The 11,979-nt window shown below is 45.1% G+C and overlaps 1 protein-coding gene across 1 annotated transcript in view; it reads right to left on the bottom strand.

Moving 5' to 3' along the window:
* Window positions 1-6,396: 6,396 nt before the first annotated feature.
* The window catches only part of LOC140217324 (RNA-binding protein 26-like), a 29,200-nt gene continuing 23,617 nt past the window's right edge, over window positions 6,397-11,979 (bottom strand). Inside the window, exon 8 of the mRNA XM_072287795.1 lies at window positions 6,397-7,633. Within this exon, the coding sequence (XP_072143896.1) occupies window positions 7,550-7,633 (84 nt within the window). The 3' untranslated portion in view covers window positions 6,397-7,549. The remainder of the gene's footprint in view (window positions 7,634-11,979) is intronic.

Raw genomic sequence — 11,979 nt, 5'->3', positions numbered from 1 at the left:
TTGTTGAATAAAATGTGGAAGAGCTTTATGAAAGCATTTCATCGCGAAGTGTACGTTATCAAAGACGGATGCAACCTGCAGGCAGCCAAATGGACATATGTTTCTTGCAGATTGTTGGCTGTACTTACTTGTTTAGCACCATGCTTGAGTTCAAGAAACCAACAGAAGGGTAAAAGATGCCATCTGCAACTCGAAAACAAGGTGGTCAAACACCGAGAAAAAGTGGATGCAAATGTTTGCTGAAGCAAAGTGTAAGGCTCTGAATGAATTTTGACCAACTGCTATTCTTTAAAGGGCCCCTGAAATGGTTTGGACAAATTTTGTAGACGCGTAGGGTAGAGGCAAAGTTAATCATTCGCGCCACAATTTGTGTGATGCATCTCATATTAAGAGAGCTACAGACGATTACAAGTTACCCTCCTCCACGGTCATGTATTTTCTACTCAACTCGTTCGCCGAGTGATCGGGGCTAAGCTCCGCCTTCACTGGCTCTGCATCATGATGGCACGTCGTGTTGACTTCTGGTTCTCTAGGAGCGAGTGCACGAAGCCTCTCCAAACTCTCCGCCAGCTGCTTGGCAGTTGACCCCAAGCGAGAGCGTGCGTTGCGAGCATTCTGTCGCAGCGCCGAACGTGTCTGGTATTCCGGTAACCACAAGCGAGCTGCGAATTTCGACGGAACGGTGGAGGCATAAACTCAAACTGATGAAGGAACTTTAGCGTAGACGTACCTGATCGGTATCCACGGTCCAGCCACCCATTGGCGCAGAGCTTAACCAGCCAAACAAAGAGCTAATATCGCTCTAACCAAGTGTAAAACATCTTAAACATTTACAAAAACAATGTGTTAATGATTACACTTCTGCGAAAAATTTACGCCAGCAGCAAAGAATACATTTCGTTGCTGCTACTGTGTGCGATTGAGCTCTGTGCCACCAGGTGGCTGCATCGTGCAGACCATTCACATCTGCGCTTCTGCTCATCCCGTGAACGACGCGGTCAAACCGCCAGGCCCTGTTCCCTTGCGCTTGCATTTACCCTAATACCGGACTCGCGAAACGCTATTGCGTTAGTAATCTTCCAGTGTGAAGTGACGGCCGTAAACACGCAAATCCTGGTGCTGCAGCCAGTTCGCTCGTCTGCTGCCTTGCAGAGGGACATGCCTCAGCTTGACATATTGCCAGTCGCTATGTTTGCAGTCCACAATGCAACAAATTCGAATTATAGTGCTCGCGAAAAGACAGACCGACTCTGACCACGGAGCTCTCGTCAAAATGGAGCATGTTGTAACACAAGCAGACGACGCTTGCTGTGTGCCGGAGGTGCTTAAGTGTAGTGAAATTGTTCTTGTGCATTCTCTTTCTGCTACTTCCTTTCTATAGAAGCAAATTAACTAACATTCCAACTATTACGAACATCATTTGTTCACCATAAAGGTGGAAAAATTATCAATGATGCGCCCCGGGCAGTCAATTGGATAGCTCGCCCTACTGACGTCAATTGGGTGATTTAACTCATATGGGTAGGGGCGGCTGAAAATCCCACTGAGCGGTGTAGTGCGATCGGCAGCGATGTACATTTTTAAAAACGTTTAATAAATTACAGGCTTTACGCGTAGCACTTAATGACTCGGTACGTTTGTACAAAATCAGTATGCTTGACGCATGAGCACTCTTGCATTCCATTCCCATTAAAATATGACCACAGCAGCTGAGATTCAAATCTGTGACCTTGTGCTCACCAGCAGAACATGACAGTGGGTCACCTCTCTTACAAAATCAAATATACAGCACAGAATTTCAAACTTGGAGAAGGTGATGAGATTCTGGTATTTAAATCATAACAGCAGCAACTGCAATAGCGAGAAATGTTGAATGGCAAATGTGCATTGCTGCAACATCACGTCCGTGCTGAAGCTGTTCTTGTCCAGTGGTAAAGCAAGTTCAAATTTCACGGTGTGTGAGTGGTATTCACTCATACACCAACAGAATAAGTTTGCTTCAGACCGTCATCAAGTTGTATACCACAGCTGGCTTCTTGTTCACAAACTGCATTCGCAAATTTGTGGACGTCTGTCGACTCTGCAACGTCAAGCTTTGTTTTAAAAGCGAAGCTTTTTTTTGCGAACCTCGCTGTGTTTCATGACCGTGGGAGCTGCAGCCTGGCTGCTACCTTGCTGAATAGGCCAACCAATCAACGGAGCACACACGCTGAGCGCGCCGCTGGGTGCCTTGCAGCACCACCAGATGGAGCTTGCATCTGCGCCACCACCGGCGGTGTGGGGGAAAGAAGAAAAGAACCAGAAAGCTTGCCTTCAGGAATCCACGGCTGCATGGTAATGAGGAAATAAACGGTTCTTGCGGATAGAGTGGATTTGAATTGCATTTCGTATGTATGTGCATGCTGGCTCCAAAACCCTCATGTGTTCAACGTGTCCCTCGTACTCGGTAGTAGTCAACAATTCCACTTAAACAAAGGCTCGGTATAATTTTTGTGTATACGTGCATGCATACTTGTGTTTCGACTCTTTATGCACTCAAACAAAGCTTCGCTGTATATAGATTCCAACTCATTGGATCTGCTGCAATTTTTTTGAAATTGGCCAGTAATCTGTTGTATAACTGATGCTTTTGCTCGACCAGACAATGTTTTGTAGGCCTCTTGATTACATAAGGTTTGGTTAACATAAGGGTGACTGGGTTCTAAAAACAAAAAAAATGGCACAAAATTATACAGCTACTCTCTCTGTACATGTATACAATATAATTTTATACTTATAAGAACATTTAGATGCACGTTGAAGAACCCCAGGTAGTCTAAATTTCCGGAGTCCCCCACTACCGCGTGCCTCATAATCAAAGTGGTTTTGGCACGTAAAACCCCATAATTTAAATTTTACTTGTAAGGCCACTATTTTACCTGAAATATCATGTTGTGCTACATATACGAGTTGAATCTGAGCTGAAGTTGACACTGAAAAAGCACTTTTTCACAAAACATGTTTTTTTGGTCAATTTACTAATTGTTGGAGTGATATCCCATGATCTAGAACAGCTAGAGCCATTATTGTTTTTATTGTGATAACAACTATATGGACACTCCTGGTGCATATCTGCAGCTGTCGTCGGCGTTGCCCTGCTGTTCATTATAAAGTCCAAGTGTGGTAACATCGCAGCTGCGCGCCATACGCTATCGGTGCACGTGAAAGCGTGTGAGGGTAAGCCGAGAAGGATGGTGGTTCGACCTCCTGCGCACAAGGGAGAAAGGCAAGGAGGAAGAGAACACATTGAGTAAGGCGTGTTCATGTTTGTCTATGCATGTGCGACAGCATGCTTGTTAGTTCAGTTAGTAAGCGAATATTTACAAGCTTATGCGGCCAATAAAGCTACTTTTATTACTTTGTGTCGCTGTCTAATAATTTGTTATTGCAATCGATGCTTTGCTTTTGGGCGAAACTGTAACATTTCGTTAACATAAAGTTCAATCAGTAATCAGATAGTGCTGGGAGCAAAACTGTAATGTTGTGCCCATATACTTTCAAGATTCGATTTTTTTTTTTCTTCTCAATAGTCATGGTACAGACACTGAACTCTGATCATCTTCTGCAGAATGACTAATCATTATTTGATTTGAAAACTGCTTCAAGCACTGCATATACTGCATATTCTAGTACAGTAAAACCTTGTTCATACATTTTGAAGAAAAAATGAGAGAAAAAAACTTGCTGACCGGGAAAACATGCGATCTGAACTCACAAAATAATTTGCAGACTCAAGTGCAGTTGTCATCAAAGTAATCAGAAGTGTTGCGCGAATCATTTCAGCATGAAACGCTGACGCGTACAGAGCTGGTGGGACACGTGGGGACCAAGACGCGTTGTTTTTGCGGCTTGGGGCAAACTTACGTTCGTGCTCCTCGAATTCAGCTTGGGTCAGCAGCTGCTTCAAACGGAGCATTTTTGTGGGAAGTTTTGACATGCCCACTCGGCACTAAAATGTTGTGGCACGAAGTGCGCCAAGCTGGTGTAACCTCGAGATGCACATTGTCGTTTTCCTACTGCATACTGTTTTAAGACTGCAACAGGAAATATAAACGAAATTGAGCTGGTGCGCAACAACGCCACCATAGCGATACATGACCCTCCCTTTGTGCTGCCTGCAGCAGGGAACGGCCGTGCGTTTGGGTTATCACCTGTTAAAAGGCGTGCAGTACGCTTCCAGTGGCACCTATGGCCCACACACTGTGAAACAGATAGGTGAATATGCTTATTGCAATAGGGCTGGCGGCGATAGCCGTGAATGCAGTGTGCAACGACCCGGGAGGAGAATCTCTGGTACCAGAATAGGAAACTTGTGTGCGCGCAGATGTTTTCACGTGAGACCGGCGGGCAACTATTGTGGGGAAGCCACTGCGGCGGGTGGCTACTGTTCTCGATCGTGCTCGCCTCGCACCTTTTCTCTTGTTTGCATGGGATGTCGCGGCTGGAGAATGTATCATACAATTGCAGTTTGGCGATCTACTGAATGTTGGTGCCGAAAGATTGTCTTCCTGGAACGCATGAACCGGTAAAAACGCATACCTGTATTGGGTCATTTTCTTGTGTTCTAGATTGTCAACGTTGGCACCGGGAAATCGTATCAATAATGTTCTACTATATCTACCTACCCCAAAATATTAGATTTCTGCTGAGCAGTTCTTTCCTACTGTCTCCAGAAACAAGAGTCGTAGCTTTATCTATCTCCTGAACTAATGGATCTACAAGCAAAATTGTCACATATTTGAAATCGGCATGAAAAACTAATGAATAAAGTCTGTGCATTTTCATCATAATTGGCCATAATATACAGAAAATATTTAAACTCGCATCCCTCCTTTTTAAGGGCTGCCAATTCACCGTTGCAGGATTCAATTTTGTTCAAAATTCTCTGTGGATCAGTATACATCACCATGCTGTAAAACGCAAACTGGCTGGTCTTTTAATAACAAGTGTCTGTTCATGTAAATGAAAGTTGGCAGCACATATTGTACACCTGTAAGTTGCACCATAGATATATAGTGCGCTTTGAGACCAGCACTAAAGTACAAGGGATGATGGAAAAACAGCACAAGTGCTTTGTACCTCTACAAAGCAAGGCTATTGCACTGATGCATACATTAACTACCTACCGTATATACTCGTGCAATGGCCACACCCGTGTAAAAGCTGCACCCAGAACTTTGTAAAAAAAATTCCCCCCAAATAATATTTAAAAATTATTCGTATATAAGCTACACCCCTGATTATTGAGAAGGTTGGCAGAGTTATCTGTTGTATGGTGCAAGAATTCTGAAGCTTCTTTTCTTTAATTGTCGGCAAAACAAGTCAGTCATGCCGAGCTTTTGGGTGCCTCCAGGAAGGAAAAGCACAGACTCCAAGATTTAGCGGTTGTTACAGAGACACTGCCGTCGCCATTTATTCCAGCCGGCAGGAGACATGCTACGGGAATAGCCAAGAACAGCCAGAGCCAGTACAAGCGAGTACTTAGTTCAATAAAGGCAAGTACCATCGAAAATATTTACGGGAAAAAAAAAGTATTTTTCTCTGAGAGTAGGGGCTGCACCCTAATTTTTCACCCCGAATCTCATAAAAAAAGAAATAAACCTGTGGCCGTTACATGAGTATATACATGAGTCCAGCTGCAGTACCACTTGTTGCTGTGCCAGGTGCTCCCAGATTGGCTATAGAAGGAAGTTTCAGTGAGCAATGTGCTTTTTTGTTGATCCCAGAAGTTGACCTTACAGCACCACTAAGCACAAGCATAAATCAGAAGACATAAAGTAGAAAACTTCTTGAGTAAAAATTTAAGGTTGCTATTTCATGGTGTTATGTGTCTGGCTGCACAAGAGAGCATAAGCCTCAAACAAAGTGTACAAGCCAAAATCATGCCAATACCAAGGCTAGTGGAGAAAACTGAAATGAGAAAATACATTCTAGTTGTAGCTAACTTTCTCACTTTCCATTTGTACACGAAAGTACATCCCACACAAAGAAATTCTTTCACATCATATCACAAAAAAAAAAGTGCCATTAGACACCACTTTAATGCTAATGCTTGCATGAGATATGAGCAGGAAAAGTCACTTACCCTTGTTAAAGTGCACCAAAATACTTCGTGTTGCGACTTCCATGGGATGCCATTTCACCCTGAAACACAACTACAAAAATTAGCTTGTGTGCTTTTTGAATGTGCTATACTTACAATACCATGCTGTCCATCGCAGCTCCAAACCATGTCAATCTTTATCTTTTGGCTTCTGAATCCAAACTTCCTGTCTTCTGTTTCTGGTGCTTGGATTGAAAGTTTGAGGGTACGGACGGAGAACAGTGTTGGTAATCGAAGCCCCGCCGCAACAGCAGTTTTGTTTTCTTTCTTTTTTTTTTTCTGTGTGGACCCATAAAAAACTGGCAAAAAGGTGACAAATTTGGCTATTCCACTTTTCTTTTTCTTTTTTTCAGCACTTCTCTTTTTCTCTCTCTCTCTTTTTTTTTTGTCTGCCTTTTTTGCAGTTGCAAGATCCATACCATGCATCCTGTGTCTCTGTTGCATGTGTAACGTGTTGCATACTGGTTGCAATTTTATTTTACGGAAAAAACTATTTACACACCTTGCCAAGCAAGAAAAAAAAGTAAGAAGAACTCATTGTGAAAAGAGTAAAGGAGGAAAAAAACAGCCAAGATTGGGCCAAGACAATCAATTGAACAGCAGAGCGAAAATTGTCGCTTGAAGGCACTGAATACATATTCAGCAGAACTGGGAAAAAAAAAAGATCCTAAAGCACAGTATGATAACCACCATGCTAGGGCAAATGCACTAGCTGACCTAAACAAACAACGTCACTGCCTTCCATCACGTCAAAATGGCGCAAAGCCGACTAGCATGAAAATGAGTCTAGAGCTCTGTAACCAAGTTATATATATTCAAAATAAAAAGTGGAAGAGAAAAAGACTGTTTCGAACCTTAGCACATTAACCAAAAAAGCTTTTTTTTTTTTTTTGAAGCAGAAAAGAAAGAAATTGAAGAGGTTAATGTTGCATGAAGGTGCGATAAACTTAAAACCAGATCCAAGGTAAGCATTCTCTCATTAATAACTAAGATGCTACAAAACGGTAGCATTGGGTTTGGAACTGGCCCACAGAGTTCGCCGAAAACTGCATGGGAAGCCAAAGTTGCCTAAGTGAATCCCATGCAAGAATGCAGACAACTAAGGATGGAACGGTGGCGTCAAGTACAAATGGGAAAAAAGAGACGGTGAAACTAGCAACATCTACGAATATGCGAGTCACAAACAAAAGAAAAATGAAAACAAAGCTCTGCTTTCACCATGTTGTGTTGTGGCATGTTTGGGTGTACTATTTCGTATGCACAAGATTGTTAAAAAAAAAAAGTGACATACAGGCCACAATATGTACAGAAATACATTATAAATGGAGCGCGCAAGAAAGTTGACAATAAGCGTCACAATAGAAAAAAAAAAAAAAATAAGAAGGATGACAGGTGAAGGTGAGGCCATCATCGTCGCCAGGAGCGAGCTTCGCTGTCTTCCTCCTCTTCATCGTCCACAAGAAGAAGGTCTTCTTCCAAGGCCAGGTTTGACTGCAGACACAATGGAGCAAATTAGTGACAAAATACTGTCTGCCCAAACATAGGCATACACAGTTCTGGTTCAATTGACAACATTACGCTTAAAATGTGGCAGTGTACAATGTAAATGCACGCTGCCACTTATAAACAAAAATGCTCGCTTGTAAATGTGAATGTAAATGCAAGTGATCAGCAAAATGTAAATGTGAAACATTTACATTTGACCAACCGTGCAGGACTTGCTCAAATGAAAGTTTTCATAAAATTGCGCTAAAGACAAAGATGAAAGGAACATGTACGACAGGACTGTCTTATGTGTTCCTTTCGTCTTTGTCTTAAGTGCGTTTTTGTGAAAAATGAACCAATTCGCCCAAACCAAGGTATTGCTGCTCAAATGTTTTTACTTGGACGAGCATATGTGCACTTGATATGAGTATGAGTGATAACATTACCAAGGTCCATGAAAGTTTGTTCAAGTGAAGTTATACGGAATCACTGTTATGCAGTATGTGTTATGTATGCTGCACTGCTATACAGTAGTAAGCCAAGGTGATGGTGATAATGGCCATGCACCATGCCTGAATAATGTGGGTGTGTTCCTCGCAGTATGTTCTGTACTGCTAGTAATATTTGATGGAATCTATTGTCCCAAAGCTATGTACACCCAAACCATAAGACACCATAGTGATGAGATCCAGATTATGGTTCTAAATGACCACAAATGCAACACTGGGGAACTTTCGATGACAAAAACCAGAAAAAATGTAGGACTTGTTTGTCCTTTGCCTAATCCACATCATGAACATTCACGAACTAGTCCTTCTCTTTAATTAACGACACACAATAACAAGACACTATAAATACACATCACACTATATATAACATGTACAGTCAGGAGCAAAAGCCTGTGTACCACAGCACCAGCATAAAATAATTGACACTGTTGTGCCATTACCACCAGCCCGGATTCCGAATCTACAAGATGCAGAATTTATCCTGTGAGCGCCCTTTGGACAAACCCGGAGCTGCGCCGAAAGGCACAGCGCCCTAATTCTCCCTTGACAAGTCAAGGTGCTGAGCCGTCAGGCAGCGGTGTCCTGCGGAGAAGTATCGGCGAGCAACATGTCCAAACGTGCCACCAAGTGCCAGACAGCCCGGCGCCGCACCTCCTTTTCCTGGAGGTCACCGCGCGCGCGAACATTGAACCGGGTGGCCAGCGCGGTCGCTGGTTGGACCTCTCGGACGACCGTCAAGTGCTGGCTTTGTATTGGGCCGTTTGAGTGACAATGGTTTCTCGGGGCTTATAAACCGCGACGCGCCGCCTGGAAAACCGGATCCGCCGACCCACCGGGAGCCAGTGCCGCTCTCGACTGGAGTGAGATGTGTCACGCGTTTTCGCCGGACGTCGCCGTGCGGTAACAGTCGCGTTTGCTGTGAGCTCTCGGCCCCAGTGCCGATCCCTTCATGTCCTGTATAATGACCTGTATATAGTGCATAAAGTCCCTTTTGTTATTCTCACCGACGCCTGACTCGGAGTCTTCGCTACCAACGCTCCATCACGAAACGGGTGATGAGTGCTACGGGACCACCTCAAAGTCGGAATAGCGGTGGCAGCGGTGCAAAGTCGTAACAGTGGTGGCAGCGGTGGGATGTCGTAACAGTGGATGGCAGCTACGGGATTGACCGGCATCGGCTACCTCGGCGCGGTGAGTGCCTGAAGTTTACCTCAAACACCAGACTTTCTCTGACACAGGTTATAGTAGCCTAGGGAAGGATTTGGTGTTGCATTGTGTTAACCTTGTGTGTTTCAAGCCTAGTGAGAGTGTTTTGAAAACCAGGGGATGCTGAGGGGGTAAACAGGGCAGTGTGTGAAACACTTGCGGATGTCTTACTAGTAGCGTTATAGTAGCGTACGGCAGGTATATTCAAAAAAGGTAAACAGCAGGAGGACAGTGTGAACGATAGGATATTCAAAAAGGGTAAACAGCAGGAGGACAGTGTGAACGATGGAGAAGTACAAGGTCAAGGAACTCTCCAAATTTGTGAGGAGTTGGGCATTGAGTTGGGCTCAACCAAAAGAAAGAATGCGATCCTTGAGGTCATGAGGACTGGGGACGTAACGGCTGAGGAAGCCGAAGAGGCCTGGGCGGATATCAATGAACGTCGGGAAAGGGAGGAAAGGAAAGAAAAGGAATGTCGCGAGGAGGAAAAGAGGGAGAAGGAACGTTGCGAGGAGGAAAGGAAAGAGAGGGAGCGACGTGAGCACGAGCTTAAAATGAAAGAGTTGGAAACCCGAAATAGCTCGCCGGCGCCTCGTCTCACTTCTAACGTTCCAAGAATACGCGATCAACTTTCACCCTTTGTCGTCGGAGAGGATATGGCCAAATACCTCGTGAAATTTGAGCACGTGTGCGAACGGAATAGCATTGAGCGATCCCTCTGGGCACAGAATCTGTTAGCGTTGCTTCCTGGGGAGGCATCAGACATAATAACTTGCATATCGAAAGAGGCGTTTGAGAGCTACAGTGATGTGAAGGAAGCGCTACTGCGGAAGTACAAATTGTCGCCCGAAGCTTTCCGGCAGAGGTTCCGGTATGCAAAAAAGGGCAAGGAGTCGAATGTTGACTTCGCGTTTCGTCTAAAAGCCGACCTGGTGGAATGGCTGAAGGGCGAAGAGGTTTACGACGACCGCGACAAAATCGTCGAATGCATCGTGTTGGAGCAGTTCTACCATTGCATTGATGAGGATGTCAGGCTCTGGCTGCAAGATAGGCTAAGGAGGTTAAGCTAAACAAGGCAGCAGAGTTAGCGGAAGAGTATTACACCCGCCGCAGCTTGCACAGCAAGGCAGTGCACGTAGAAAAAGCAGATAGGAGAGATGGGTTTTCCGGGAAGCCCGAAGAACGAAAGCAAAACACGCGTCGCGAGTTTCGGGAAGACAAGTCCCTTACCAAGGAAACTGTAAGGGAAGGACAGAATGCATCTCAGAATGATAACGATGGTCCCGAACAGCGAAACGATACGACGCGTTCTTTTGAAAAACGGAAACCGTTAACCTGCTACAATTGCAAAAAGCAAGGGCACATCGCTGCGAGCTGCCCAGAGAAAATTGCTTTCGCAACGATACAGCAAACTCGCAAAAACATACGACTATTGGAGCCATATGTGCAGGAAATTAAGGTAAACGGTAAGAAGTGCCGTGCACTTCGGGACTCTGCAGCAACTATGAACGTTATTCACCCGTCTTTCGTCTCCTCGAGTGATTTTACGGGAGAGTGCGCTAGGATACGGCAAGTGGCCGAGGAGGAGAGTGTCTGTTTACCGATCGCAACGGTTATCATTGAAGGAGAGTTTGGGAAACTTAACACAGAAGCCGCTGTGTCTGCTGCCCTCCCGGAGCACTTTTCCTACCTCTTCTCAAATAGCTCAGAGCAGCTGCTGAAGGATCAGGGCAAATCATTCTTTGGCGAAGTGGCGTACATGGCCCTCACGCGATCCAAAGCGCGCCCGCTGTCGAGGGAACTTGACTTTGCATCGGTGAGCGAACAGCGGTGCGGCACACGGACCAATCAAGGTAACTTAAGTGGCGAGCAGGCACGGGAGAGGCAGAGCTCGCAGGCCGGCCTGGGCGAGCGTGTTCTGGAAGTGAGTGGGAGTGACACATGCAGTGCTAGCCGCGATATGGACGCAACGCCGCAGTTAGGCGACGCGGGCTCCACACTCGCTCCGGTTTCCGCCAGCTGGCAGGAGCAGGCTGCAGTTGAAAGGGAAACTCTGATTCGCGAGCAACAGCAAGACTGTTCACTAGCCGATCTGAGGAAGAGCGTCAAACGGGGAGTGAAAAAAAAGAGGGTTTCATTTTACGAGGAATCTGGCTTATTGCACCGCCGCTACACGGATAAGCAGGGTCGCAAATATACGCAGCTTCTGATTCCGCAAAAATATCACCGGGAAAAATGAATGACCTCACTTGCTTCCTCAGCAGTGTGTTTTCGGTCCAAGTGATTTCAAGGGGACCATTCTATTTGTCATTATTATTGCTGATTATTAATTGTTCCTGATATTTTGGTGTGTTGTTCATTTGAAAAATGGTTGTTTGAGCCTTGTGTACCAGATCGTACACCTGCCTCTTGTTGCAGTGGGAGCAAAAAGAGGGATAGCAATTCAGTTAGGTTCATTTGGATTATGGCCTTGTCTGGTGTTTGACGGGAGACAGAGGGCACTAGTTCGTGTTGGGTGTTGCCTTATGCCGGTCGGTTTTGCAAGCTGCAGAACGACCAACCGGGACCAGTGGCGAGAAGCAAGGGCTTAGGAACTACCCGAGCGGAGCTGGTCGAGGTGCCTTGGCGACAACGCGG

This window comes from Dermacentor andersoni, chromosome 4, assembly GCF_023375885.2.
Source record: "Dermacentor andersoni chromosome 4, qqDerAnde1_hic_scaffold, whole genome shotgun sequence".
Taxonomy (NCBI): domain Eukaryota; kingdom Metazoa; phylum Arthropoda; class Arachnida; order Ixodida; family Ixodidae; genus Dermacentor; species Dermacentor andersoni.
The sequence above is the reverse complement of the archived record's forward strand: the minus strand, read 5'-3'. Positions and strand labels throughout refer to the sequence as shown.